Raw genomic sequence first — 27,304 nt, 5'->3', positions numbered from 1 at the left:
TCGCAATCGAGATCCAGCACCGAGCTTACCCGACGTCGGCCGACCATAATCGCGCCCGTCAACACTGCCAATAACTATTATGTTAGAAAAGCCAGTGCAGGACCAAGTAGCGGCTCATGGCCACGCACCAGCTCTGCTTCGCACTGGCGAGCAGACCGAGGCGGACATGCAGCCACGGCTTGGTTGCTCATGGGGCATCCTGCCCGTGTATCTGGTAGCCACGTGTTCTTATCGCGAATAATTTACGGCTGCTGAAAGAAGGTCTTGATACTTTTGGGTTTGCGGCGCTTGGGGCGTGCCACGTGGGCCAAGCACGCGTCCAAGTGGTCGTTCACGGCCTGGGTACTCGCCATGTCCAACGGCGCACTGCACACTGGACACGACGGTGTACCGGTACTAGTTCTTTCATCGGACGTTCCGGTCGTGTCGCCGAGACAGGCTTCAATGTGCCGGTTCATCCACGCTGGGCTCTGCGACTCGAACGACTGTCCGCAGATCGGACACGCTGTCAACGTCTCGTCGGGAGCCATTTTGGTGCTGCTACCGGCCGTGCTCGCTGCCTCAACATGCGTCGTCAGTGCATCGGACGCAGTTGACTCGCTGCGGTCAGGGCGTCGGGACGGTGTTGGTGGCGTCTCCTGAAAAAAAGACCTTTTCCTTTTGACAGGCGATGACAATATTGTATCCGACGACCTCGGACACGCGTCGTCGTCACCAAGACACTCTTGAATGTGTCGCTGGAGCTGCGCGCGTGGCACGCTGGACGCACACACGGGGCACTTTGCTGCTGGGGCGGGCGCAAACAAGGTTTCCTCGAGCCGCAGCTGGCTCGTCGCAGCGACCTCGCAGCTCGCATCCCGCTCCTGGAGCTTGGAGATGCGAACGCCCATGAGCCGGTAGCGCGGCGGTGGCTTGATCGTCTTTTGGTCGTGCCGCACTTCGCGCTCGAGGAGCATGTACGCGAGGTCGAGCAGCGTTGGCTCGACGCTCGCCTTGCTCGTGAACGCACGCGTCCGGACGTGGAAGGCCTCAGTCTTGAGCTTGAGCGTCACACAGAGCCCCGTCACGCGCTCCTACTTGATTGTCAACGACATGTAGTACATGCCTACGTACGCTAAGAAGGTCGGCTCTGACGTGCTGGACAATGTCCTTGCAAATACTTTTGAGCGCCAATAAAGAACCCGTGGCTGCAAACGTCGACTCGCGACTAGGGTTGATGTAGCACCCCCAGTAGCGACGTAGTCGTACCTGACGCTCTTGCGTTCGTCGCCGCCCGTGCCTTCGTAGACACCCATGGAAATCTCCAGGAGCCATCGCGCTGTAATCTCCGAGTGACTATGAAACAAGTCGTAGCGCGCGTTGAAGAGGTCGAGGCCCGTGTGAATCCCGAGCGCGGCCAGCACCTTCTCCCGCACCTACCGCCTGCGTTGGCCACCGCCAATGTGACATAGCGCCACGTACCTTGCCAATGCCGCCGAGCTTGCGGATCGGGAGATTCTCGATGAACTTCACCAGCGCGTCGCGTGTGAACGGTAGCAAGTACTGTCCGTTGGGCTTGTTCATGTCGGAGCAGACCTACACCAACGACAAAATTGTCTATCACATCAATGAAGACGAATACCTTGGCCAGCTTGGCGTTGGTAGAAATGCCGGCGCTCGCAGTGAGCTTGGTCGCATCGAATATGCGCTGCCGCAACTCGGCCGTGACGGCCGCGGCCGTCGCCTCCATACTCGCCGTGTCCGTGGCGCCTACTCGCACCACTGGTCTCTCGCGCCCACTAAGATCGTAGTACCGCGGGCTAAGCACACGTCGGTGATGTCCAAATACGCTTCGTCCATGCTTGCGGCCGCAAACTGCGGATCGTACTCGGCAAAGATGCGCCGTGTGACGTCGGCGACGGCGGCGTACTTGGCCATATCCGGAGGGACAAATACAAGGGCCGGGCAGAGCTTCTTGCCAATGAAACCTGGCATCGCAGCGCGGACGCCAAACTTGCGCGCTTCGTAGTTGGCCGTGCTGATCATGCCCATGCCGCCGACGGCCATCGGGACAGTCGCGAGCTCGGGCCGATCGCGCATCTCAACAGCAGCAAAGAACATGTCCATGTCGACAACAACGTGGACGCGGCGTAGACACCGCTTGGCCTCGAGCTCGAGGACGAGTGCGTCAACTGTCTCGTGGAGGTCGTGCCGGCGCTTGGTATCGAGGCGACGGCGGAGCTCGGCGATGCGCTCGTCGGTCTTGGCGTCCTTCGCCAGCGAGTTTTTGAAAAAGGCCGAGTCCTTGGAGAGCTCGTAGATGGTCTCGTTGACCTTGGAGCGGTCGACGCCGTCCATGCCGGCCTTGTTGTTGGCAAAGACGAAGAGGTGGTCGGCCATCGCACCAAGTCGCAAAATGGAGCCAAGTGCACTTTCGCACAACGAGCAAGAAACGTTTTGATTGGCTGAAACATTTTGGCATGCGACTTGTTGATTGGTGCATGATGGAATATGTGTTTGAACTCGGCGCCACGGACGCGATCTTGCGGAATGGCGGGAAGTCCCGAGTCGCATCAGAATTTCGACTATGGTGATATTCTTATATAGAAGCAGCTAAGATAAGTCGTACTGAAAGATAGCTCTCGTCGTACTGAGTCGGAGAGTTTACGTTTCGATTGGAGCTATCCAGGGCATTAGCTCCGCGGGGGGATCTTGGGAAGTATCGTCAACGCGCTCGACGATTGGTTGGGCCGTGGTGGTTTTTTGCGACTTGCTACCGGCTTCACAAGACTCGCATGCCTATCTTGTCCTTAGCGTCCGATAGATCGATACTAGATAGATCATCAGATAGATGTGGGATACCAGGCTTTGGACCGCAGTTTGATCCGGTACGGGATCGCTTGCCTTGTCGTGAGCACAGGCTCAAAGTGTGGCATTGTCCTACAGGCACGTGACTGGCTCGTTCTTTGCTCAACCATTAGGCTAACACGTGCGGTCGTGACGGCGAGTAGTGCCGTCGCATCTCAAAGCGCGGCGTCGACGGCAAGTGACACGTCACGGACGTGAGCACATTGCCGTGCAGATCAAACGCTTCGTGGTCGTCCACGTCATCACTCATCGGCGTCGGGCTCGGCGTCGGGCTCGGCGTCGGGCTCGGTGGCGGCGGCAGGGCGGGTTCGCCGAGTGGCTGGAGCACTTGGCGCAAAATTGGGTCACACTACAGATATGCATTCGCTAGCTAAGTAGTCCAGAGACGCAATACGTACTTGGATGGCCGTCTGGAGCCAAAGACGCTCTAAGAATGCATCGTGCATTTGCTGGACGAGCGATGCGCGTGGTGACGCCTACGCGCTGGCTGAGCGCCGTCCACGCTCACAAGACGACGAACGTGATCGGTAAAGATGTCGCTGGCCTCGTTCGTATGGGGTAGTTGATGCACATAGAGCGGTTCGTCCAGAATACCATCGCTATCATCATCGTGGGTCCCGCGCACCGGGATATGCGTACTACCTTGCAAGCACTTCTTCTTCTTCCTCGTCGTTGATGCGACTAAAGCTTTGGTTGGGGGCAAGCAGTACCGCGGTGCCAGTAATTTCCAAGCAGATGGCTAATGCAGTTGCATGACGTCAGAGTATAGCGTCTTGTGATGCAGAAGGATGGCACCTCGGGGCGGCGGATGCGTCTTCTTGGCAACGGCCAAAGGCGGTACGCACTGCGGTAGCTCCTCGCCCACCAGCGGCGGGTGCAACAGGCCTTGTCCCGCATGAGCTGTCGATGGGAGGAAAGACGGGACGTACCACGACCCGTGACGCGCAGATAAGGCGCACCTTCAGACCAGTGTCGGTAGCAGTCGTCGTCGGCGTTGGTCTACGTACAAGAAGGTGCATGAACGCAGCCATTCGTCCGGCGTGTCGTACGAGGCAGGGCGTCGGGTGGGCAGCGTCGCTCACCGCGTGGATCTAGCAGCAATGTGCAGACGCGCTACGGTCATACGTAGAAGGAGCTGACCTGGTCGTTGCTCAGCTGCAGCAAGACGGCGATGCGCTTGGAGGCTTGGAGATGGAAGGCTTCGAACGCGTCAAAGAGGTTGGAGCCACCGTCGTCGTCGTCGTTCTGCACCTCGCCGTCGTCGGCTGCCTCGTCCTCATCATCTTGATCCTCACCTACAGGCAGCTGCGCATGGGCTACGACCCGGACGCAGGATGCTACCGCCATGCGACCAGACGTCGGCCTCGTTGCTCATGCCGGTATCTTCAAGGGACAGGCCACGTATTAAATGTGGCATGGTGGTTCTTTTGTGCGGCACATGCCACATTTAAGAACAAGCGCCATGTCAGCACGCGCTGCAACCATGAACATGGTACTGGGGTAGTTGCACTTGGGCTCTGTTGGAGTTGGGGCTTGCCGCGGCAAAGATGGGGCTGATGCGCATGATGCTGGTGGTACTCTGAGAGTTTTCTGCGGAATGAAGACGCAGCCAACGATATAGGGTGTGCTCTCAACGACCAAGTGCTGGTGCCAACTCCCACGCATTCATTCAGGCGTAGCGCTACGTTTGCAAAGTCTTCGTGTGATCATGAAGATAACGCGGAACACCTTCATATATATAGTGTACTAGCACAAGTATATTGTTCTCTTATTCCAATCGCTCGCGGGCTCATAGTTTGGTAACGTGCAAGGGGTAGGGCTTGGCAAACGCTGCAGTTGGCAGAAGCGTTTGGACAACAATTTTCTGAACGCCGACTCGACAGTCCAATGCGATGCCGAGACGACCCACATATGTAGCCTTTTCATCCCGTCTTTGCGAAGCACAGTACTGGTGATGCGGAGGCGATGCGGCTAGCGTGCGGTCGAGTACCATGAAGCAGTATGCAACTTTCACCTGAGTTACAACTGGATCTTTTGTGATACTTTCGGTCGAGCACTGTCCACACGATGCTAGCAACCACGTATTTGTCAGTGCACCAAAAATCCAGCAGCCTCGCAACCACACGCAAACAGCATATTCTCGACACTTTCTTCGTACCGTGAAGGCACCTCGTCATTATTTGTTTTCCATGAGACCTGACGACAACTTTTGCGTGCGCGTGGAGCTCTGGCCGTTCCTCTGGCTGGCGCTGCAGCTGGCGATCGAAGGTGTTGCACGCTTTGCCCTCTACGTGATCGACGCGGCGTTTGTCGGTCACATTGGCACGGACGAGTTTGCGGGTGCTTCCCTCGCGACCATTTGGGTCGAGTTGCCGCTCTGCACCTTCTGGGGCATGGCGTCGGCCCTCACTGCGGTACTCGTCCATGTGCTTCCAATGCGATGCTGATGCGTGCATCTCTGTAGCTCTGCGGACAAGCGTACGGCGCCAAAAACTACGTTCTTATGGGCATTTGGCTGCAAATGGCGCTCGTGCTTGTCACGGTCTGCGCGATTCCGACGACGATCTACTATGGCTTTGTCGACGTCTTTCTCCGGTTTGCCTCGGATGACAGTACTGTGGTGGCGCTGGGTGCACGGTTTGGCGCGCTCTTGTCGCCGAGCGTGTGGCCGCAGCTCGTGTACGTCTGTTTGCGCAAGTACCTCCAAGCCATGGCCATCGTCACACCCACGACTATCAACGGCGTCGTCTCGATCGGCCTTGATATTGGCGCCAACTACCTCTTGATTTACGGTGCCGACCTCGGCTTTGACGGGTCACCTCTGGCCACTGTTTTTGTGTCCTGGTTCCAGCCGATCGCGCTCTTTGGCTACTGCTGTGTCTACAAAGCGTACCACAAAGCGTCATGGGGCGGCTGGGCGTTCTCGGAGCTCACGTGGGTACGATGGCAGACGTTTCTTCGCATGGCCCTTCCGCTCGGCCTCAACAGCGGCTGGGATACGCTCGTCACGGCCGCTCTCTCTCTCATTGTGGCCAAGCTCGGCCCCGACACAATCGCGACGCAAGCCATTTTGGCCAACGTTTGGATGGTCGTCGATGCCATTTTTCGTGGTGTCGCCGTCGCGGCAGAAGTGGGTCTCGCAGCGCATCTGGGCGGCGGCCGCCCGAGAGCCGCCCGTACGAGCGCAATGTTTGGCTTTGGCGTCCTCTTGGTGGTGGCACTGCTCGTGTGTCTCGTGCTTTGGTCAACGCCCGCGGCCGTCGTTGGCATCTTTACTCCGAGCCAAAAACTGCTCGCGATCTACGAGACCGTGCTGCCGATGTACATGGTCACGCTGGTCGTTGACGCCATCGAGATCGGCGTGGCCACGTCGCTCGAAGGCATGGGCCACCGTCAAATGCGGCTTGTGACGACGGTGACTGTCATCGGACTCTGGGGCGTGCAGTTGCCGCTTGCGTACTACCTCGGGCAGGTTCAAGACTATGGACTCTTTGGCGTCTGGGCTGCAATGGCGCTTGCGATCGCAGCAAAAGCCCTCATCCTCGGCGTGTGCTTTCTTCGCATCGACTGGGCGGCGACCGTCGCGGACGCCATGGTGACGGCCGAGGTCACACAATCGAGCACTGAGCTCAACGATGTATTCGTGCTGGAACGCAAGAGCGGCTCGATCCACGTCCTTTCACTGCCCGACGCCACCCCCAATAATAGCAGCGAGAACGAGTGGGACGACGACAAGTCAAATGACTCGTGGTATGCAACGTTCCTCTAAGCCTGGAAGGTCGTTCGTTACATACTAGTACACCGGTCCAACTGCGTTATGCTGCGTCAGTTGATTCCCAAAATGACCAGTGGAACTAACATCTATACCTTTTGGATTCGGTTGTTGCTACGTGTAATATCCTTTGCTGCAGAAAAATATATCTATCAAGTGGCTCAAACGATCAAGTGGCTCAAAACCAAGGAAATAACTAGTTATTCCCCTGCTCAAAACCATCGAGGGTCCTTGACCCCCCAACGCTCTTTGGTACTACTTGCAAGAGCAACGTTGTATTGTCATTTTGCTGCCGACATCATTCCCAAGGTCTCACAAGGACCATCACGGTCAAGATGCTGCACCCATTATAAAGACTGCGCTGTGCAACAGAATTTGAAAAGATCCACCAGCGATAGCATAGTGTCCAGCTCACAACCCCCAGCAATATCCTGCGTTGCCACGATTTGCATGCGATGGAGCGACGCCATTCTTCCTTTGATTCTTCTTGCTCATGGGTGAGACCGACGAGCCGCGCGCCGAGCTGTGGCCCTTTGTGTGCCTGGCGCTCCAGCTCATGCTCAGCAACGTCGCTCGGTTCTCCCTCCTCGTCATTGACGCCGCCTTTGTGGGGCACATTGGTACCAACGAGCTCGCCGGCGCGTCGCTCGCGATGCTCTGGATCGACTTCCCTCTCTACACCGTGTGGGGCCTTGCCAACGCCCTCGTCGTGGTACAAAAAATGCCTCTGCATCCCGTCACCTCCTCTACCTGTAGCTCTGCGGCCAAGCGTACGGCGCCAAAAACGGCATCCTCATGGGCATTTGGCTTCAAATGGCGCTGGTCCTCGTCACCCTCCTCGCGGTTCCCACGACGATCTACTGCCTCTTCCTCCACGATATGCTGCGCGTTGCATCGGATGATAGCGCGATTGTGGCGCTGGGCGCCCGGTTTGGCGCGCTCTTGTCCCCGAGCATGTGGCCGCTTCTCGCGTACGTCTGCTTGCGCCAGTACCTCCAAGCCATGGGCGTCGTCGCGCCGACTACTCTAAATGCAGTCGTCGCGGTCGGCCTCGACATTGGCGCCAACTACGTTCTTATTGAAGTCGCCCAGCTTGGCTTTGATGGATCGCCACTCGCGACGGTTCTCGTGGCGTGGCTCCAGCCGATCGCGCTGTACCTCTACGCATTTGAGTACAAAAAGCTCCACCGCGATGCGTGGGGCGGCTGGAAGATCTCGGAGCTGACGCGGCAACGGTGGACAACTTTTCTTCAAATCGCACTCCCGCTCGGTCTCAACGACGGCTGTGACTTGCTCGCGACGGCCGCGCTCTCGCTCGTGGTAGCAAGAATCAGCACCGAGGCGATGGCGGCCCATGCGATTTTGAGCAACGTCTGGACGGTCGTGGATGCGATTTACTATGGTATCGGGCTCGCCTCGGAAGTTGGCCTTGCGACGCATCTCGGTGGTGGCCGACCCGAGGCTGCCCGGGCCTGTGCAAGGCGCGGCGTCGCCGTGTTACTGCTAACGGGTGCTCTGGTCTGCTTGGGCCTTTGGCTCTCCCCAGCGCGGATCGTCGGCCTCTTTACACCCGAGACGTCGCTTCTCATCATGTACACGGACGTTCTACCGCTGCTCGTGCTCGCGTGTGGCTTGCGTAGCCTCGAAGTCGCCTTGGTCACGACCCTCGAAGGTCTGTGCCAAATGCGCTTCGTGACAATCGTGACGATCGGCGGGCTCTGGGGCGTCGAGCTGCCGCTGGCGTACTACTGCGGCCTCCACCTCGACCTTGGACTCCCGGGCGTTTGGGTTGCGTCGACAATTGCAGTGACCTTGAAAACGATCCTTCTTGGGCTGCGCTGCTTGCGCATTGACTGGGCAAGCATGGCGACCGAGGCCATGGCCACGGCCGAAGCACGTGACGACTCCAGCACCGACGCGGACTCAACAGATTCGATTTGCCTTGTCGTGACGCCAGTCCACGAACCATGCAGTACTCGACCGGCGTGGTATGTCACGTTAACATAAAACTAGCTGTTTGGCGAATGCTGTGGCGTGTTCATTTCAGCCCAAGCGTACGCAGATGGGGAATTTGCTAACTTGGTATACCGCTTCTCGCTACCGTTTCGCTGTCTCTACTCGCTCCGGCGATCGGTAGGAGGGTAGCACCGGCATGGACTTTAGCACCAACTAACGCCTTGTTTGTCGATCCTTGTCCTTCTGTGAGCTCGGCGCCGGTATCGCTGGCGCATCTCCCAAGGAAATCTTTGGCGACGGCCTGTCTAAACCGTCTCGATCCTCGAAACGCTTGGATCTTCCACTCGTGAAAAGCCATGGACACGGGCTCACGTCGCTTCTCGTCCGCCGAGTCGGTGTTGCAGCGCATTCGCCACAAGTCGTCGCTACCGTCACGCCGCAACAGCACGGCCAAGGTCCTTACGGGCCCCGAGCGCGCGCGCCAGCTCTGGGCCAAGGTGCGCGACAACCTCAGCGTGCTCGTGCCGCCCAAGCCCACGACGCGGTACCGGCGCGCGGCCGTGCCGCCGCTCATGTTTGACCCGGAGAGCGACCTCAAGGTCAAGTGGGACCTCGCGCTCGCGTGCTGCGTCTTGTACACGACGGCCGTCGTGCCGTACCGCGTGAGTTTCTCGATCGACGCCACCGGCCTCTTCTTGGTCGTCGAGACTGTGATCGACTGCGCGTTCTTCGTCGACATTATGTGCTCGTTTCGCACCGGGATTGAGAACCCGAGCACGGGCCACGTGTACTACAACAAGCAGCACATCGCGCTCGCGTACCTCAAGGGCTGGTTCCTCATCGACTTTGTGTCAACCGTGCCGATATCGACGGTCGTCTCGTGGATGTACCCGAACCACAACTCGTCCGCGCTCATGACGACGCGCATCTTTCGCGGTGCCAAGCTCGTGCGGCTGCTCAAGCTCGCTCGCATTCGGAAAATTGGTGTCATGATCGCCAAATGGGAAGAAGAGGTCGGTGGCGCCGTCCCTGGCGATACACAATATGTGCTGCGGTAGGTATTTGTCAACCAAAGCCTCCTGTCGCTGCTCAAGATTCTCTTTTTCGTCTTCTTCCTCGCGCACCTCGTCGCGTGCGTGTGGTTTTACGCAGCAACAACCTCAACGTCGACCTTATCACTCCATCAACTTGCGAAGCTGACGACGATCGTATAGGTATTCGTGGGCGTCGGCGGCCGGCTACATGGCCGACAACCACGCCCACAAGCAAAATTTGCAGTATCTCGCGTCGCTCTACTGGGCTATTGTGACCATGGTACGCATATTGCATCTAGCGTTTACCAATATATATTGCTAGACCACGGTGGGCTATGGCGACATTGACCCGAAGACCAAAGTCGAGATCGTGATTGCCATGTTCGTCATGGTCATTGGCGTCGTTATGTTTGGTTACGTGATCGGCAACATCACGGCGCTCGTCGACAACCTCGATGCGAGCAGCCGCATGCAGTCGGAGCGCATGACGTCCGTGAAGGAGTACATCATTGCTCGCAGCATTCCCACGTCCATCGGTCTATATCTCCTTTTTCGGGATTCTCATTAGTCTTCTTCAACGTGTGGCTCTAGGCAAGCGCATCCTGGATCACTTCGAGTACTTTTACCGCCAACGCTCAGTGTTTGACGAAGATACGATTCTCAAGAATCTGCCGAGCGTCCTGCGGCACGAAGTGGTAACACGATAAGTATGCATACGGCGAGATTGACAATATTGTCCCGACTAGCTGCACCACGTACTGCGCAAATTCATTGCGCGCATCGACTTTCTCTCTGAATTCCACGAGGGGCTCGTGAGCGACATGGCGGTCGCGATGCACCCGTTCTTTGTCGTGAAAGACGAAGGCATTTACACCCAGCACGAGATTGCCGCCCACGTCTTCTTTCTTATGAAAGGTTGTCCTCTGAGTATGTCTAGCCAAGGAATTAGACAATAATGCGTAGGTACCGCGGTGCTCGTCAAGGCGTACATGGGCCAGATGGGCGAGACGCAGCTTCTTCCGCTCTCGCCAGGCATGCACTTTGGTGAAATCGAGCTGTACCACCCGCGCTACGGCCGCGGTGTTCGCATTTGCTCGGCCATCTCCAAGACGTACTGCGAACTCACATTTCTATCGCGTCAAGTCATCTCGCACATTGGTATATTCGTTGTGCATACGACAATGTGTCCACATATATGCATTTAGGGGAGACATGGCCCGAGATTCTTGCCCATTTCGAGCACACGGGAGACCAAAAAGTGCGGTATATGACTAAGCGCGGACCGCTCGAAGAGTTCAACATCGGTACCAAGCCGTCGTCCACCAACGGGCTCCGGCACCGCCGGTTCTCCTTGTCGGGGGTAGGTTCACGGGTGTATCTCTCGACGCTAGCAATTTGATATGTAGCGCGTACTGCCGCTCACTCGCAAACCTGGTATGTATCTACAACCAGCGGTGGCGCGCCGAGCGAGCTTTGAGGCTAAGGACCAACCGCTGATGGAGGACCTCGGGACCTACGATCTCTCGTCGTCTTCGGAAGATGACGAAATTGAAACCATCTCGAGCACAAAACAGCTCGATGCTGCCGTGCTGCGTGTCCAGCCGCTCGTCCGGTCTGTCCCCAACGAGCGCAAGGTGGGCGGGACCCTACCCCTAGTTTCACGAGTGCGGTGTTTCTAGATGGCGCACCAGCACTGGGTGTTCCATCCGCAAGATCTTTTCCTTGTCAACTGGCAACTCTCGGTCGCCACGGCCATCATGTACTCTACCATCATGGTCCCGTATCGCATTGGGTATACTCAGCTGTGTAGTTGGGTGTGAGAAAAAAACGCGTTTTATAGGTTTAACTCGGATCCCTCGGGCTCGGAGCTGATGTTTGACCTGTTTGTCGACGCGCTTTTCTTTGTGGACATTGGCATTTCGTTTCGGACAGCGTATTACACGATGGAGCGTCAACTGGTCGTGAATGGGAATACCATCATGTACGCGTACCTCCGCGGCTGGTTCCTCGTCGACTTTGTCTCGACGGTGCCCATCGATACGATTGGCAGGTCCTGCGTTCGACCCGAAATGCCCGCGTCTTATTGTGTGCACTGTATAGCTACTTTATCACGGAGCGCAACTCGAGCCAAGTACTCGCGTCGACCAAGATTTTGCGCGTTTTTCGTATCGCGCGCATCTTCAAGCTCATTCGACTCCTCAAGATCGGCAAGGTGTTTAAACGCCTCCGCGACTCGATCCAGGTGCGTTTTATTCAAAAAGGAAAGCGTTGAGCGCCGCCTTGTGCGTGTAGCTGAGCCCGTCGACGGAGCGTCTCTTGAAGCTCGTCATGATCATGGTGCTCTTTGGCCACTGGAACGGGTGCATGTTTCACTTCATCATGCTCCAAGAGGAAGATCTCGGGTGCGTTTTTTGCGATATTATAGACCATTTGGAAATTTGTGTATTGTAGACTCCGCACGTGGTGCACGGAATATTTTTTTCCCCAAGACGCCGACCCGGGCTTGTGCTCGAACCGTGTCTCGATAGTCGATCGGTACCTTGCGTCCATCTACTGGGCCTTCACCACCATGGCCACAGTGGGGTACATGATTGCATGGCCAAAGGACATTCTGTACATGGTGCTAGCTATGGCGATATTCGGCCCTATCGATTTTCGGTTGCTGAGATCCTCTTTGCCATTATTTGCCTCCTCGTCAACTCGACTGTGTTTGCCTACGTCGTGAGTGGCATCATCGAAGTCATCTACAACTACGACCCGAGCGCGCGCGAGTACAGCTCCCGCCTCAACGCCATGAAGGTACTACAATTTGTTAATGTTGTACATATTTAGGATACCACCCATAGGACTATGTACGGGACGCGTCCATGTCGGTACGCTTGAGCACCAATGTCAAGCGGCACTACGATTACCTGCTCTCGACCGTGTGCCTCTTTCCAGAAGAAAAAGTTGCGTCTTTTTATCCCCGCGTGGGCTCATGGTCGAGGACTAGATCTTTGGGCAGCTGCGACCCAGCCTCCGCTTTGATGTCGCCCGCCTCGTCTCGTCCAGCTCCATCATGACAATTGGCATCATTGCCAGTATGGAGAAGCGCTACAAAGGTACGACACAGCCAAGATAGCACCAGTTCTCAACGCGGGCTAGGGTTTGTAAGCTACGCCATGTTCCTGCTCAAGCCGCAGTACGTGCTTCGAAGCGAACGCGTCTGTCATAGCGGCAGCCCCGGCACGGAAATGTACTTTATTCTGGACGGCGAGTGCGAGCAGCTCGACAAGGACAACCGCAACGCGCGCGTCCTCGGGTACACCATTTTTGCTCGTTTTCCAGTGTATGCTAGGCTGATAGTCTGATTTTTTAATTGCAGGGAGAGCGCTGTCGTCGAAGCCTATGCGCTCTTGGCCCGCCCTGACGAGCATTACCGTACCGAGTCGACGCTCACTGTGCTCACAAAGTCGTGCCAGCTCTATGCGTTTGCCGTCCAAGACTTTCGGTAGGGCTGCGTCTTGTCCACCGTGCCAATTACAACATCAATATTAGGACTATAGCCTCGATCTCGCCGGCTATTTCCTCCAATTTGTCGTACGAGTTGGCGCGAAGCATCATCCGAGACGATTTCTTGCACCTCTCGGACGTCCAAGAGCGCACGGTCGCGGCCGCCATCGAGTATGAAAAAGCACACAACCCGGACGCGACCCACCACTTGGGCAACCTGGCCCAAGTGGTCCTTTCCACCATCAAGGTCGTCCACGGCGACCCTTTGACGTTGAACATGCACGAGGCCGTGCACAAGCTCGTGGTGAACGCGACGGCGCATCATGCTGCGACCACTGCCGCGTCCCTTCAATCTGTATAGAGCTCTCTTTGTCCCACAGTATTTTCAACTAAATGCATTCAAATGTAGCGATTTCATTTCACTCGCTTGCGCACACAGGCATAATACCACAAAAAGGCGTTTTGAGTCGTATACCACATTTTTTTACCTTTTAGTTTAGTCGAGAAGGGGCACTCCGGCGGCCAGTGCGACGGGTGCGTCTGTGTCGATCGGAAGGGCATATGCCCGCCACGTCTTGATGTCGAGCGTGACCATTCTCGATTGAAATCGCAGCGTCAAGAGCCCGACAAGTGCCGCCGACGCGCGGTCCAGATGGTAGACATTATGTACAATCCAAGACGAGGTGCAAAATTGATACTTGGCGCCCGACGTCAGAAACAGCGAAGCGACGGCGCTTGTGGGTGGGGCGCGGACACATTGTGTGACCACGAGATAGCACACGCCATGCGAGACCAAAACCAACGTCACGAGCAAAAGGAGACGATCACGGCGGCCAATCTCAATCGCTCCTGCGTCGCAGATGGCCATTCCATCGACTTGAGCGAGATAGCACTGCAGATTGATCGACAAGCGCGGTGTCACGGGCGCCAAGAGTGTGAACCCTGCAGCAATCAAATAGACCAAGAACCCGTTGAGAATCGCATAGTAAGCCGCATAGTCGCCCGTAATCACAAGCAGAATGTCGTTGACGATCGTAATGAGCCACGTGACCTCGTTCACGGCCAGGAGCGTCTTGTACCATGGATCGCGCACCGCTACAAATGAGCTAATGTAACCTGAATACTGCAACTCGATCGAGGCGGTCGACAGTACACAGAGGGCGGTCATACTCCGCAGAAACAGAAATGGCCGACCGACCCAGACAATGCCGCCGACGCGACCGAGCTCGAGCATATTCAACCCCTCAAAGTGGCTGCGACTCGCCACCATATATACCGCCGTGAGACTAGCCACCGCCATCATGACACCCGTGACGTACATGACGCCGGCTCGGAGGTAGCGGGCAATGTTTCTTGGCATCTCCCACGCCTGAGTCGGCTGCGACAGCGGCACTTCAATGTCGGTGATAAGGGTTAGGGTACTGAGGTCGCCCTGAAACGAGACGACTTCGCGGAGGCCGACGACCCAATCGTAGAGAAAGAGCCACGCAAAGAAACGAAAATTGTCTTCGGCCGGGTCCAGAAGGTTGATGGACTGCACATACATCGTCGCTGTCGCATTGCGTTTGGAGTAAGACAAGAGCGAGATGTTGAGCGAGCGGACGAGCGCATGCGCGTTGGCAACGTCCTGCGATAAGGTCGTCGGGACGCTCATGAAGGCGCTAATGTACGATAGCGTGGCGTTGAGATACGCTTGACAGGCTAATAGATAACTCGGCTCATGGTTACAGACCGTTGTGACGTTATTGCCACCGCGCTCGAGACCGGCGAGAAGGGCGCTAATGATGTACTGTTGTCTCGTGGGCTGCAGCTTGGCAATCACGTCCAACGTGGAAACGCACACAGCGTCGTACGACACAATATTGTCAATGCCAGTGGCGACACTGTGTCCGCTCAAGATTTCGCCGCAGAGGACGGTGCTGCCGTACGTGTCGAAGGGTGCTCGCAGCCAGGTCGCTGGCACCGGACGGGAAATTGCAAGCGGCGTAATGTTGTAGTAGGCTTCTTGCGCCGTCCCATTGTCCGTCAGTGGTGACCGCGAGTGCTCCATGAGCGATGACAGCAGCCGCTGCAATACCGGTGGCGGCGCGACGTACACCATGTCGATGGACCCAAACGGCCCCAGAAAGGACGACGTGAGCGCGAAAGCGCGCGGCAGTGGCGAGGATAGGAGTCCTTTGGTGATATAAACTGCTGCTAGAGTCGTGTTGCTAAAGGCATAGCGTGCACTCGATCGAATCAGACTTGAGCCAGCCATGCCGGACGCGTTGGAGACGACCGCCGAGAGGTCGTTCGCCAAAGCCCAGTACATCTTGAACGTAGATTGACGGTCGACGCGGTCGACGGTGGCCTGGGAGACCAGCTTGAGCGGGTATGAAATGCCGAAAGCGTTGGTGATCGAATATTGGTTGCGTACGCCGAGCTGCTTGTAGTTTTGCCACTGCGTATCAAATGTTCGTACCCCATGTTGTCGCCAGTACGCTGCTTCGTCGTCCACACTCTGCTTTGTCGTTGACGTCGTCGTCGTGAGCCATGTCTTGCCCGCCGACGACAAGCCCAGCTCGGATGCGACCGCAATTTCGAAGGCCGCGCCCCAGCACATGTGAAACGCATCAAAGTCAATGTTGCGGAGCACAGTCTCGAGATAGACGGCGCCGTTCGACGTCATATTGAGACACCGCGACTGGCGCGTGGCCGAGTTGGCCATCTCCCAGCGCTTGAGCATATCCACGTAGCAGTACGGCGAGAAGATCCATGGCGCGTCGCAGCCATTCGACCGTCGGAGACCGCGAATCGTCGCCTCGATGGTGTTGAGCCTCGTGTGCTGGAGGTAGGCGCCGTAGTTGGCAGGCGACGTCACCACTGCCGACTGCGACGCGAACGACGCCATTGCGTTGATACTCGGTCGGTCGAGGGGTAGGTCAATCATGGTCGTATTGCCCAAGACGAGCTGCTCGTTGAGCCAGTTGGCGAAGAAGGCGTGTGCTCCTGTCGTGTTAAAGGTGGCCCAGAAGACGTCGTTGGCCAAATTGACCTGGGAGATTGTGAGGTAAGAGATAGAGCCAACGATCGAGGAAGCCACGTAGCAGAGACCGAGGAACTTGGTAGCGTGGGCCAATCCACTCGACGCGGCAGTCGGTACGTAATGGACGACTGAGGTGACTGCTGGCCCAGCCTTGCGTTTGGTGGAGGTGGCAAAAACGGGGCGGGGCAACACTGCGAGATGTGACACCGTTGAGAGCTCGTCCCGGATCAAGAGCCAGAGCTTGACGTCAAAGAGGTACGCTTTCCCCCAGAGTCGCAGCGGTAAGAGACCTGCGAGAACGCAGCTGACGTGGTCGATGGACGCTCGGGTCGACGACGACTCGGTCGCCAAGAAGACATGCGCGATGCTGCTTAGCAAGAGTGAGGCTTCGACCTCCGACCCTTTTCCGGCTCTGGTCGTTCTGGTGGCGCTCATCAAACTCAAGCTTAGTGAGACTGCAATACCAGCAGCTTGGATGCCACCGACGGTCGCCATGCGAGTGAGACTGCCGACTGACACGACGCCACTCGTACACGCCACACCATAGTCCATATCGACACCCACACACGCCCTCTGAAGTGTCCCCGTCACTTGCACTGGGTCGCTGACTTCAAGAAGAAATAGCACCAGCCACGACACCAAGCTCGCAATAGCACTGAAGGGCCTTGTATGCTGACGCGTCACGAGCACCAAGACGTCACTGGCCACATACGTCAGCCACGTGGCCTCACTCGTGACAACGGCCGTCGCAAGCCAGCTCCGCGGACTCGCGACAAATCGAGAGACGCCATCTGAAGATGTTGAGAGCGATACGCTGGCCGAGCTCAGTAGCAATACGGCTGATGCACCGCGCAGAAAGGCCAGCGGCCGACCGAGCCAGACGGCGCCAACCACACGGTTGAAGAAGAAGAGGTTGACACCGTTGAAGCGACAACGCGTCTTGATGGCGTAGACGAGCGTGATGCTACCGACGCCGACGAGAATCACCGACGTCGCCACCACAAGGTAGTACAAGATCTGCGTCGCAGTCTGGAGCGGCTCCGTCCCCGTCGTGTACAGCTGAGGCGCATAGACGTTGGAGATGAGCGTGAGGGTGCCGACATCGCCTTGAAATGAGACAACTTCGCGACGACCGAGCGCCCAATCGATGAGGAAGAGCCAGCCAAAGAGAGCAAACGATGGCTCGAGAAGTGACTGGCGCAAGACGACCCACGTACCGTTGGCGGCGGTCGCATACTGCATCAAGCCAACGTCCGAGGCCATGACACTGGACGTCGTTGACGCAAGCAACTCGATCGAGATGGAGAGCGGGGCGACATCGTCAACAGCGACTTCACAGACAGAAGCGGGCGACGCAGCGCGGCAAGCATCGCGAATGCTCAAGTTGGAGGTGGCCGCCCGTGCGAGACGCAGCGCCGTTGGATCCATGCTAATGGCGAGTGGCTCGGGCTTGGTGCAAGCATCGAAGAAGTCAAAGGACTGCTGGACGTAGGTTGTTTGAGGCAGGACCATGCACATGAGATTGCCTCCGTAAAAGCTCGTAAAACGACGCCACGAGAGCGGTGTGAGGGCCACAGTCGCGGGTGGCAGAGTCCCGGGGCGCTGCTGGGACGCGTGAAGAGCTTTTAAAAGAGCTTTGAGCGTCCTGGGGGGCTCGACGAAGATGCAGTCGACGCCCTGGAACGGACCAATGACGGTGCGAAAGACGGCGGATTGGTTTGCAAACTGCCCGGGCACCAACGTGATGCCATCCATGACCTCGACATCAATGGCCGGCAAGTTGGTGGAGATATTGGCCCCGAAATACCGAGCAGAGCCTCGCACGAGGCTGCGCTTGAAGCGCCGGGGTTGTATGAGATCGTTGATGGGAAGCCAATAGAGCTTGCCAGTCGTCCACGGCCCGGTGCCCTGCGGCAGGTTCTTCAGAACCAAGTTCTGCTGCATGCCCAACGCATTTCGCAAGACGATGGATTCGACGATGCTGGCCTGCCACCGACTCTGCCATTGCAGCTGGAACGTCCGCAAGCCGTAGCGTTGCCAGTAGATCAGTTCTTGCTCCGGGGTCGTCGTATCGCGCGCGACGGACACCATATCCAAAAAAGTTTGGCCTCGGGACGTTTCTTGCAGAGCGAGCTGGACCGCAACAGTAAAGTAGCCATTGTCCCCGCCCCACGCCGCTATAAAGTCACTCCACACCACGTTGCGCAAGACCGCTTCCATGTAGACGGCAGCATTCGAGGCATAGAGGTCTCGGCACCGGCGCTGACGCGCCACTGAGTGCGCGACCTCAAACGTCTGGTTGAAGTCGACCCAGCAGTGGTGGGCGTCAATGCGAATCGACCACTTTGCGCTCAGCGATCGGAGTTGACGCACTGCGTACTCGATCGAGGTGAGCTCAGTAAAGAGAATCGTCCGGGCATACGTTGGAAGCACATTGGTCGTCGGTTTCGACACATTGTACAGTTTGGTGCTGGTCGCGTTGGCGCCGTAGAGACTGAAGGCACCGGCACCCGAGACGGCCAACTGCGCGTTGAGCAAGTCGATGAGAAGGGCCTCGTAGCCCGTCGGTGTGAACCCCGCCAGCCAGAGATCGTTGGTGAGACTGGGCGCGAGCAACAAGAGGTACCAGACTCCGACGCTGAGCGACACGAGCAGATAGTTGAGACCGACAGCCGCAAGACCATGTTGGCGCCGAGTATGGAGAGTGCTTGGGACTTGCTCTGTCGGCGGTGCGACGCCAATGGAGATGGCGGGCATGGTGTTGGAGGTCGCGGCTGATCAGACGGGCAAAACCAACACGACTGTCGGGCAGTTTCGCTACCAGATCCGGTGAACCGCTGCAGACCCGTTCGCAAATCTGACAATGTCATGTCAGTTTGCGGACTAGTATCCTCTCGGATCACTTTTCACACCACTGCTAATCGCGACGACGAAGGGCCCCCTGAAGCCGAGCTTGGTTCACTGCCTGCCACTGCAGAGCCAGTAGAGGCGATCGGCAGCAACCGCATCGATGCAAATCGCCAGAGAATGTCGGCGGCAACGACCCTGACGAGTCAAGGTAAATAAGTGGTACTATGCACATGATATAGGAAATGCATATTTAGGTCCACACTTCCGAAGCAAGGGACAGTATTATCGAATAATTTTTGCTGACCAACGCTTGTGGCTCGTCTCAGAGTTGCAGCGTGTTGCAGTGCTTGGCGCCAAAAACGTGGCCGGAGCAGAGCGTCGCATCGAATAATATAACGTCGACGACGAGATATATTGTCTTATTTCAAACTAATGAACGAGCATTATGTCTGGGATACAAGTGTACATGCATCGCGACCCGTAATCTAATCTGGTGCCGGGTCGACAAGCTGGGTGCCAATCACAATCCAGTTTTGCAGAGAAACGAGCTCTTGATGCAACCTGACGTTAACCAGATCCAACGGGAACCAGCGCGACACCACGTGGACCTTCCCGTTTACAGTACCACCACGCCCGTCATCCACATCGTCCTGCCCGAGGCCCGGCGCTGACAGTCGACCGTTCACGCCAACTTTTGATAGCCAAGCAAAGCCAAGGCGCCGTCACCACCATTATTGTTAAGTATCCCACGCATTTTACGAGGCAGACGCGATCTTGGTACCCGCTTCGGCCCTTGCGAGCCTCGTCTCTTCAGCTCTGTGCATCTCTGCGATCCATGTAGCATCTTTTGCGACAGTAGCATCTTTAGGACGCCCCTTCGAACTTGCTAAACGTCACGAGCCGGCGCCGAGGCGGGAACAAGAACGACGTCGACGCACTGGATGTGCTCGGCTGTCCATGGCCGTAAAGGGTGTAATGTGCCATCAGCCTGACGCGAAGCATAGCCCCTTCTGCATGCACCCATTTTATCGAATGTGGCTTCGAAAATATTCTGGGCCCCGACCAGGTCCCAATAAAATACGAGTTTTTACAGCCGAAATGAAAAAAGTAGGACCTGGGGGTGGGCCAAAAAAGAGAGAGTAGAAACCCGAGCGGACCGCCTGTCTGGTCTGAAATCAGCGCCGCCACCAGTCGCTGTCTCCGCGGGTCGTTGAACCACTTTACGTCTCGCCCGCCAACGCATGGGCCAATGCTACGCCACGTCCTCGGCCGCGATTCATCACCTCCTCTGCTGCGCTGCCCCGCGCCGCCACGACGACGCCACCGACGTCGCCGGCTCCAGTAACGTGCTCACGAACCGCGACCTCTGGCGCAGCATCACCGCCTTCCAGCCGGGCAGCCGCTTCCTCATCAAGCGCCTTGAACGGCAGTGGCGGGGCCAGCGCGAGCCGTCAGCCCGCGCACGGCTCATCTTGGATGCGATCGCCGACCCGGTCTCGCGCATGCTCTTTCTGCGCGAGCTCTACACCTCGTCGACTCGGTACTTTTCGCGGACGTTTATGAACCTTACCGCGAGCTACGGGTACCTCGATGTGCTCGTCTTCCTCCACGAGCACCGCAAGAACGGATGCACGACGGACGCCATGGATTTGGCGGCTGCGAACGGGCATGTCGCGATCGTTGCCTTCTTGCACCACCACCGCGACGAAGGCTGCACGACGCGCGCCATGGACGTTGCCGCCGCCAACGGCCACCTCGACGTCGTCCGGTTCCTGCATCTCTTTCGACACGAAGGTTGTACGACGCAGGCCATGGACTTGGCGGCGGCGAATGGCCACTTGGAGGTCGTCACGTTTCTGCACGCTCATCGAACCGAGGGACCGACGATGCACAATGCATCGTGGCACACGATCGAGCGCATGCGCAGCTGGCGCTACTGCCAGTGGACGGCCATGTACGGCTACTGGAAGGTGCAAGGCCGGCGCTCGAGCCTCCACCGACGGACGTGCAGCAGCAGCCTCATGACGCTCGACGGCGATCTCGACGAAGCCGACGACGACCCGCTCACATCGGTGCGCGCGTGCTCGCTCGAGATGCACCTGGTCGACCACAGCCAGGTCGGCGGGCGCACCTCGTTCGCAATGGACTGGGCCATCGCGAATGGCCATGCCGACGTCGTTGCGTTTCTTGCCGACGCGCGCCAGCTGCGCTGCACGCGCGACATGCACCGCTTGGCCCTCGCGCGCGGCCACACCGCGGTCGCCACGTGCATAGCCCCGCTGCTCGTCTCGTAAAGTCGCCTTATTTATTCCGTCATAACCTTAAACCTAACCTATTCTAACGTCAACTACGTACGACTATGCGATCTAGTAGTACGACGCGCGCGTCGTTTCGAGTTCGTGCAATATGGTCGCAGCACTTGGCCGATCGAGCGGGTCGGGCGACAAGCAGCGAGTCGCGAGCGACTGCACCCACGACGGACACGCCGGTGTAAACACGGGCGCCACGTCACCGTCCATGATGCGCTGCATGAGCCGCTTGTCTTCCTCGGCTTGGTCATGCGACGTTGTCATCTTGTCCTCGTCGTCCTCGTCGTCAAGGTCGTCATAGCCATCGTGGTCGGTCCAATGGCCGTACGGCACATCGTGTGTGTCCAGCTCCGAGAGGAGGAGACCAAGGGAGAAGATGTCGGCGGCCGCTGAGAACGGCTCGCCGCGCAATACCTCGGGGGCCATGTGGCGGAAGCTGCTGCTCGGCGCTTGGGCATCGAGCATCATGAGCTTGGCGCCCTTGACGCCGTCGAGGAGGACGTTGGCTGCGCAGACGTGCCCGTGCACAAAGTTGGCCGTGTGGTGAAGGTACGCGAGCGCACTCACGATCTGCTCGAGCGTCTTGGTCTTCCACTTCCACTGGATCTGCTGCGCGTTGAGATTCCGCAGATACATTTGGAGGTCGCCCATGTCCATGAACTCTTGGACGAGCATCAGGTCCTTTGGCGTTGTCCACGAGACACCGTGCAGCGAGAGCACGTAGCGGCTGTCCAGTCTACGCCATACCAAATTGAGAAAAATCTATGGGGGTAGGGTAGGGGTGGGGTTGCAATGTACCGGGTTGCGGCCAACACTTGCTGAATCCCGGCCTGCATCTCGGACGTGGTCGACGACGAGATAAAGAGGTACCGGATCGAGACGACGTGGCCCTCGTACAGGCCTTTCCAGAGGTCCCCGGTGCTGAGGCGGTCGAGGACCACGACTTGGTCGAGCGGAAGGCGGAAGTCCCCGAGCAAATCAATGTCGCGCATGGTTTGGAGGTCCTTGACCTGTAGCACGTACGCCGTGTCGTTCTCCCGCGCCATCTTCTTGGCCTCGCGCTTGTGCTTGTAGTGGCGGCAGTAGATGAACGCGGCGACCGCGAGGACGACCGCCGCGCCAATGCAGCCGGCAATGATGACGCTGACTACGTCATGGCGTGAGGACATTGCATCGTACACATGTGCATACTGTTGAGCGCTTTGGCGCCAAGTACACACGCCTTCATGCCCCATAGATCTTCGATCGATCCAGCGCAATTGGTCGGCGGTGCAAACGCAAAGCTTGCGGGCGCCGCAAGCCGCGAGAGGCCGTCGTACGTCGTCCGGTCCATCGAGAAGCTCGAGAGACTGCACTTGGCGCACGAGCTAGAATGAAAGCATGAGCTTCTTTGGGTCGTGCAGAAGGACGTACAAGGCCGGCGCGTCCGACGTCATTTTCAGATTCTCGATCGTCTGGAGCGGGTTTTCGTCCAAATTGCTACGTCCATATATCAGCCGTTGGACTAAAGTTGTGAGCATACAGCGAGGTCAAGCGAAGGCCGTCCAGCGCGCCAAAGGCAGAGAGCTGGTTGGATGCGAGGTTCCTACGACTCTATGAGTCCACCGTACGACAGTACGCCGAGCGTACAGGCTAGTGAGCGACGTCGGGAGTGCGTTTGAGGCCAGACTCGTGAGCTTGTTGCCGCTGAGATCCCTGCGCCGACAGGATGAGCTCTCGCCATCAATCGAATCTCCGAACGTACAAGGCCGTGAGGCTGCTGGCCGCCGTGACCGATGGCGGCGCCGTCATACCGACATTTAGCACCTTCCTGCATGAATTTGCATGAGCCTCCGAGCTGTAGTCATATGTGGTGTCGTACAGCGTGGTGAGTGTCGAGGGCAGCGCCGGCCAGCCACGCAGCGACGCATAGCCCTGCAACGCCCTAAGCGATACAAGGTATGAGTGTCCGACCGCATCTCAAAGGACCTACAAGGTGCGAATGGACGGCGAGAGCTGCATGCTGCTGAGGTCGATGCTGGTGGCCGCGACGCCCTTTAGCGTCCTACGCGCGCATGTGAGCAACGACCAGGATGATATCGCGGCGTACAGCGACGGCGCCGTGTAGCTGCGGACGTCGCCCAGCAGCGTCATGTCCGTGAACGTCGTCTGCGCATCTGGAAAGGTCTTGGTCACGTTGCAGGCGTGGCCGACCGTTGCGCTGGCCACGGGCGCGACGACGCAGACTGTTGCGCGCGCCTGAAGGCACATGGCGTCGGCGACGAGGAGCGTCGCATTCGTCGGCAGCGTATACGGGCACGCGCCGCTGGTCAATACCATGGCAACCATGGTGGGTCTGTGAGGTCGATTCACTAGTGGCGGCAACGTCGCGACATGCGCCAGTGATTTCAGTGGCCTGGCATGCGATCGGCGCACGTTACACGCGCCGTGACACGACGTCAGATCAGATGCCACCAAGCGCGATGATCGCCGGCAACCACAAGACCAAAACAGTCACGAGAACCTGCACCAGAACCAACACTGCAAGTCTGAGCCGCAGCGCAGTCGCCGGTCGGCAGTGCCAGCGACGCACGCGAAGAAACCGCCTGTCTACAGGAAATTACAGTGTATACGATGATGCACTGGAAGCCAGTGATACTGATAGGTGCAGCACGACGTGTTGTGGCAAGCGATGGGACGGTGTCCATGCTTGTTTATGCGGGGCGAACGCAGTCAAGTGCCGTTGCCGACGCTACCAGCGCGCATTCGTGGGTAATCGTAGGTACGAATATATGGGCGTGAGCTCAGCCCGTGTTGCCCGTGGGTGGTCAGCTAGCTCTGTGCCGCAACTCGCTCCGACATCATTGGGTATCCTTTCGCGCGCTCCACGAGTATACCGTAGTTGGGGCCTTTGCAATAGACAACATGTACACGGTACTTCTAGTATACAGAACAGTATCCGATACAGTGGATACGATTGACCGTCGCTTGAAGCACGCCATGGAACGCGATCGTCATTGTAACTCGTAACTGCTCAAAGGCGCGAGCAACTTGGTGCGGAGGAGATGCACCGTGGGCACTGCAGTGTGCAGATCTCCACCAGCATTCAAGGTGTGCGTCGGGAATATTTTGTGAGTGGCTTCGAGTTGGCGGCGGGAAGCAAGGACGTACTTGTAGGTACTAGTAGAGATATGGAGCTCAAGTCGTTGAACGCACCTTTGGAGTATGAGAGACACTTAGCATCGACACCTGTGCGGAGGTATTACACCTTCTCGGGTACGTAATCGGGAGCCTTCGAGAAGGTTGCGAAAGCATCGTGGATGCATGAGATTTGAGTTCCCGTGGTCACTGGCACCATCGTGCAATCGTTGAAATGCATTGTCATCGCGAAACTTGACCGACTAAAGATCTTAGAGTTGGCTTATTGCGGCAGTTGCAGCTGGGCCTCGCCGCGCGATGTAAAGTAGTCGACTGCGATGCACACACGCCCATACGGCAGTGTCTCGGTGGTCCCCGTTGGGAGTCGAATGACGAGGTCGTCGTCACGCTGCTGGTCAACAAGGACGCGGACAATATTGTTGCCGTCGCGGACGTAGGCGTGCTGGACGAGCAAGCGTGGTGTCACCTGCACATAGAGTCGGAGGAGCGTCGCTTTGAGCCCGAGTCGGTAGATGCCTTCCTTGCGCCGGCCGCGTTGGGCCATCGACGTGTAAATCCCAAGCCAGTTGCCACACGCAAAGTCGATGGGGGCCAGAGGTGGAACGACGACAGGCACACTGGCCGTATGCGCGCTTGATTCGGCTGTAGACTCGTTGGTTGTGTTGGTGTCGGGAGGCGCGTTGCTTGTTGGGGGAGCATCGGACGAGAGCTCGGTGGCTGGCGTCGCGCCGGTGACAGCTGCCTCTGGCTCGACAACATCATCGGTGGTTGCGGGTACGCTTGCTGCAGTGGACGCTGCTTTCGGCGTCTTGGTCGCGCGACGCTTCTTTTTTGGGGGCTAAATATGCACAAAGTTGTCATAAGAGGTACCGAGATAGCGTATCTCTCTACCTCTTTTGCAGGTGTTTCCTTGCGGCGTATCGGTGCCGGTACATGGACTATGATGGGCACTGGTGGCTTGTCGGCGTGTGGGTTTCTCTACAGGTTGAATGTGCTCGATCAAGTCCCTGGCGGTGATCAATTGCGTACCATATAGGAGGCAGGACGGCCAATGTTGAAGAGGTTGACGGGCGGGCGCATCAGGGGCAACCGATGCGGGACCAACGGCGACGGCGGGCGTGAAGCTGGTGCTGGCTCCGACTCGTCAGATTCGCTGGATGCGTCGCACGCTGTCGCTTGCATTGGAGCCGCTTCGGGGACCACCACAGGTAGCTCGGGAGATGCGTCCACAGGTGCGTGTGAAGGCTCGTCGGCGGGCGCGTTGATGAGCTCATCCGCCGGCATCTCGTCCGGGAGAACGGCAGGCGCTTCAACGGGCGCCTCGTCTGGGATGACGGCAAGCTCTTCGATTGACTCGTCTGCGGTGGCAGTAGGTGCTTCTACCGGCTCGTCGCTGGTGGCAGCAGACACGTCGACCGGCTCGTCCACGCGAGCTTCCTCAGCGTCTTGCACAGGTGCTTCTTTTGTCTCTTCTTCCTCTGCGTTCGCTGCATCGGGCTCTCCTGGCGCTGGCGCGGGTTCATCGACCTTGAGCGCTGGCAAAGCCATGTGCTCGGCGAGCTTGGCCATCCATGCCTACGCATGCGTCGTGAGGCGGCGGGCGAGCTGGCAGTGGGCGTTACCTCCTGCAGCGCCACGTAGAAGGCAGCGTCGCGGCCTGGGAGCAGGTCGTTGGCGAAGCCTTCGCCGCAGATCTCGTGGACGACCCGCGTGTAGAGCTCGCGCGCCTGGCCATGGCACGTTCGGTCAATTTGGTCCATGGAGCCACCGCGCAATATCAAAAGACAGAGGTTTTCAGAAAGTGCATTATCGAATTGGACAGGTATTGTGTGCCATGACGTGGCAGCGTAGAATGATGCGACTCGATCCTCCCTTCGCAACACTCTAGTCCTACACAGCACACGAATAGGATTGCAAGTAGGTTGAGATGTACACTGAACTAGTCGGCGAAGGTGTTCTTCGTGATACGAGCTAGCAAGCACGATGCGACACACGGAATCGCGAAGGCTCGGTTCGTGTGGAGATGACTGCAAGACGTAATGATGTCATCAATCCAAACGTGGAGCAGTAGCACAAGTACTTTCCCGCTAACGTTAACTCGCGATCTTTCACTTCGACGTCCGAACAATTCTTGGAATTAGGAATGCATGTATCTTTCTTCTTTTGTATTCGATAGTGGTCTATGCATGCAGCGTCGGAACAACACCTGGAACCTGTCCTGGTCCACAGGCAAACACTCAGATCTTAATTCACAATATGACGTCCACAGCCGATGGCATCGACATGGATGCCTATTGGGGTCGTCTCGGGCTCACGTGCCACGACCTCGCCTCGTACGCGCCGCGGTCGCTCGAGCTCCTCACGCTCCTCCAAGTGACGCACGCGATTGCGATTCCGTTCGAGAACCTCACGCCTGCTCGCGTGTTTCCCGTCAACCCCGATCACGTCGATGCGTCGATTCCCGGTCAAGTTGTCTCGATCGCAGCCGACAAGATTTTTCAAAAGCTCGTTCGGGATCGCCGCGGCGGCTACTGTTTCGAGACGAACGGCCTCTTCGCCCTCGTCCTGCGCTCGCTTGGGTATCAAGTTGATACAATTGGCGGCCGCGTCGTGCTCCCGGCGCCGGACTTGGCGCAGCCATACTACGAGCTTCAAGCACTGACGCACACGCTCCTGCTTGTGTACATTGAGGGCGACGCCACGCCGTACCTCTGCGACGTGGGCTTTGGCGGGCGAGGCATGCCGCCCCGGCCCATGCGCCTGTGCACGACGGCGTCGATTGAGCTCGCAACTGGCGAGCGATATGGCCTCGCGCGCGTCCGTGTCAACCACGCGATTCACGCAAGCGCCTATGGCGGCTGCATGGACGTGTCGTTGGCCG

General features: G+C 57.7%; 10 protein-coding genes across 10 annotated transcripts in view; 5 read left to right on the top strand and 5 right to left on the bottom strand.

The window, feature by feature from the left end:
• Positions 1–176: 176 nt before the first annotated feature.
• Positions 177–2,439, bottom strand: SDRG_14743 (hypothetical protein). The gene is made up of 6 exons (XM_008620895.1): positions 1,794–2,439; positions 1,622–1,749; positions 1,462–1,575; positions 1,249–1,415; positions 1,114–1,207; positions 177–1,073 (listed from the first exon to the last, which is right to left on the bottom strand). The coding sequence occupies exons 1-6, from the start codon at positions 2,377–2,379 to the stop codon at positions 243–245; spliced, it is 1,920 nt and encodes a 639-aa protein (XP_008619117.1). The 5' UTR covers positions 2,380–2,439; the 3' UTR covers positions 177–242.
• Positions 2,440–2,547: 108 nt separating this feature from the next.
• SDRG_14742 (hypothetical protein) lies at positions 2,548–4,246 on the bottom strand. Its single transcript, XM_008620894.1, has 11 exons — positions 4,189–4,246; positions 3,988–4,142; positions 3,897–3,938; positions 3,777–3,846; positions 3,643–3,732; positions 3,490–3,586; positions 3,368–3,446; positions 3,246–3,323; positions 2,967–3,196; positions 2,842–2,919; positions 2,548–2,778 (listed from the first exon to the last, which is right to left on the bottom strand). The coding sequence occupies exons 1-11, from the start codon at positions 4,220–4,222 to the stop codon at positions 2,673–2,675; spliced, it is 1,059 nt and encodes a 352-aa protein (XP_008619116.1). The 5' UTR covers positions 4,223–4,246; the 3' UTR covers positions 2,548–2,672.
• A 790-nt stretch (positions 4,247–5,036) lies between these two features.
• Positions 5,037–6,616, top strand: SDRG_14741 (hypothetical protein; the record flags this gene model as incomplete). The annotated part of the gene is made up of 2 exons (XM_008620893.1): positions 5,037–5,261; positions 5,312–6,616. The coding sequence occupies 2 exons, from the start codon at positions 5,037–5,039 to the stop codon at positions 6,614–6,616; spliced, it is 1,530 nt and encodes a 509-aa protein (XP_008619115.1).
• A 496-nt stretch (positions 6,617–7,112) lies between these two features.
• Positions 7,113–8,642, top strand: SDRG_14740 (hypothetical protein; the record flags this gene model as incomplete). Its single annotated transcript, XM_008620892.1, has 2 exons — positions 7,113–7,331; positions 7,376–8,642. 2 exons carry the CDS (start codon positions 7,113–7,115, stop codon positions 8,624–8,626), a joined length of 1,470 nt encoding a protein of 489 aa, XP_008619114.1. The 3' UTR covers positions 8,627–8,642.
• Positions 8,643–8,896: 254 nt separating this feature from the next.
• Positions 8,897–13,523, top strand: SDRG_14739 (hypothetical protein). The gene is made up of 20 exons (XM_008620891.1): positions 8,897–9,588; positions 9,634–9,740; positions 9,790–9,889; positions 9,932–10,145; positions 10,201–10,304; positions 10,356–10,524; positions 10,573–10,767; positions 10,815–10,969; positions 11,016–11,243; positions 11,289–11,401; positions 11,450–11,659; positions 11,710–11,851; positions 11,902–12,011; positions 12,061–12,192; positions 12,237–12,408; positions 12,456–12,557; positions 12,602–12,710; positions 12,754–12,910; positions 12,974–13,099; positions 13,147–13,523. Exons 1-20 carry the CDS (start codon positions 8,932–8,934, stop codon positions 13,460–13,462), a joined length of 3,618 nt encoding a protein of 1,205 aa, XP_008619113.1. The 5' UTR covers positions 8,897–8,931; the 3' UTR covers positions 13,463–13,523.
• Positions 13,524–13,562: 39 nt separating this feature from the next.
• SDRG_14738 (hypothetical protein) lies at positions 13,563–18,918 on the bottom strand. The gene has a single exon (XM_008620890.1). It carries the CDS (start codon positions 18,881–18,883, stop codon positions 13,598–13,600), a length of 5,286 nt encoding a protein of 1,761 aa, XP_008619112.1. The 5' UTR covers positions 18,884–18,918; the 3' UTR covers positions 13,563–13,597.
• A 1,299-nt stretch (positions 18,919–20,217) lies between these two features.
• On the top strand, positions 20,218–21,270 carry SDRG_14737 (hypothetical protein; the record flags this gene model as incomplete). Its single annotated transcript, XM_008620889.1, has 1 exon — positions 20,218–21,270. The coding sequence occupies one exon, from the start codon at positions 20,218–20,220 to the stop codon at positions 21,268–21,270; it is 1,053 nt and encodes a 350-aa protein (XP_008619111.1).
• SDRG_14736 (TKL protein kinase) lies at positions 21,256–23,613 on the bottom strand (the record flags this gene model as incomplete). The annotated part of the gene is made up of 10 exons (XM_008620888.1): positions 21,256–22,021; positions 22,084–22,432; positions 22,477–22,652; positions 22,699–22,764; positions 22,808–22,870; positions 22,915–22,980; positions 23,030–23,095; positions 23,147–23,209; positions 23,258–23,329; positions 23,375–23,613. 10 exons carry the CDS (start codon positions 23,611–23,613, stop codon positions 21,343–21,345), a joined length of 1,839 nt encoding a protein of 612 aa, XP_008619110.1. The 3' UTR covers positions 21,256–21,342.
• A 1,028-nt stretch (positions 23,614–24,641) lies between these two features.
• SDRG_14735 (hypothetical protein) lies at positions 24,642–26,220 on the bottom strand. Its single transcript, XM_008620887.1, has 4 exons — positions 26,046–26,220; positions 25,453–25,998; positions 25,315–25,401; positions 24,642–25,261 (listed from the first exon to the last, which is right to left on the bottom strand). The coding sequence occupies exons 1-4, from the start codon at positions 26,181–26,183 to the stop codon at positions 24,686–24,688; spliced, it is 1,347 nt and encodes a 448-aa protein (XP_008619109.1). The 5' UTR covers positions 26,184–26,220; the 3' UTR covers positions 24,642–24,685.
• Positions 26,221–26,679: 459 nt separating this feature from the next.
• SDRG_14734 (hypothetical protein) overlaps positions 26,680–27,304 on the top strand; it is a gene marked incomplete at its 5' end in the record, with an annotated part of 1,065 nt that continues 440 nt past the window's right edge. The window contains one exon of the mRNA XM_008620886.1: positions 26,680–27,291. Within this exon, the coding sequence (XP_008619108.1) occupies positions 26,680–27,291 (612 nt within the window). The remainder of the gene's footprint in view (positions 27,292–27,304) is intronic.

The sequence above is a fragment of the Saprolegnia diclina genome, assembly GCF_000281045.1.
Source record: "Saprolegnia diclina VS20 unplaced genomic scaffold supercont1.77, whole genome shotgun sequence".
NCBI classification, from domain to species: Eukaryota; Oomycota; class Saprolegniomycetes; order Saprolegniales; family Saprolegniaceae; genus Saprolegnia; species Saprolegnia diclina.
Note: the sequence above shows the minus strand (reverse complement) of the source record. Positions and strands in the feature narration are given on the sequence as shown.

Bases quoted from the DNA above. Each gene is read 5' to 3' on its own strand.
- SDRG_14743 (XM_008620895.1), bottom strand. From the start codon at position 2,379: ATGGCCGACCACCTCTTCGTCTTTGCCAACAACAAGGCCGGCATGGAC. The intron at 1,576-1,621 runs GTATTCGTCTTC...TCGTTGGTGTAG, and splicing joins CCAACGCCAAGCTGGCCAAG to GTCTGCTCCGACATGAACAA. The intron at 1,208-1,248 runs GTACGACTACGT...CATCAACCCTAG, and splicing joins GACGAACGCAAGAGCGTCAG to TCGCGAGTCGACGTTTGCAG.
- SDRG_14735 (XM_008620887.1), bottom strand. From the start codon at position 26,183: ATGGACCAAATTGACCGAACGTGCCATGGCCAGGCGCGCGAGCTCTAC. The intron at 25,999-26,045 runs GTAACGCCCACT...ACGCATGCGTAG, and splicing joins TCTACGTGGCGCTGCAGGAG to GCATGGATGGCCAAGCTCGC. The intron at 25,402-25,452 runs GTACGCAATTGA...TTCAACCTGTAG, and splicing joins GCCGTCCTGCCTCCTATATG to AGAAACCCACACGCCGACAA.
- SDRG_14739 (XM_008620891.1), top strand. From the start codon at position 8,932: ATGGACACGGGCTCACGTCGCTTCTCGTCCGCCGAGTCGGTGTTGCAG. The intron at 9,589-9,633 runs GTCGGTGGCGCC...GTGCTGCGGTAG, and splicing joins TCGCCAAATGGGAAGAAGAG to GTATTTGTCAACCAAAGCCT. The intron at 12,711-12,753 runs GTACGACACAGC...AACGCGGGCTAG, and splicing joins TATGGAGAAGCGCTACAAAG to GGTTTGTAAGCTACGCCATG.
- SDRG_14742 (XM_008620894.1), bottom strand. From the start codon at position 4,222: ATGAGCAACGAGGCCGACGTCTGGTCGCATGGCG. The intron at 3,447-3,489 runs GTAGTACGCATA...CGATGATGATAG, and splicing joins GAAGAAGAAGTGCTTGCAAG to CGATGGTATTCTGGACGAAC. The intron at 2,920-2,966 runs GTTAGCCTAATG...ACGTGCCTGTAG, and splicing joins TCGCCGTCACGACCGCACGT to GACAATGCCACACTTTGAGC.
- SDRG_14738 (XM_008620890.1), bottom strand. From the start codon at position 18,883: ATGCCCGCCATCTCCATTGGCGTCGCACCGCCGACAGAGCAAGTCCCA.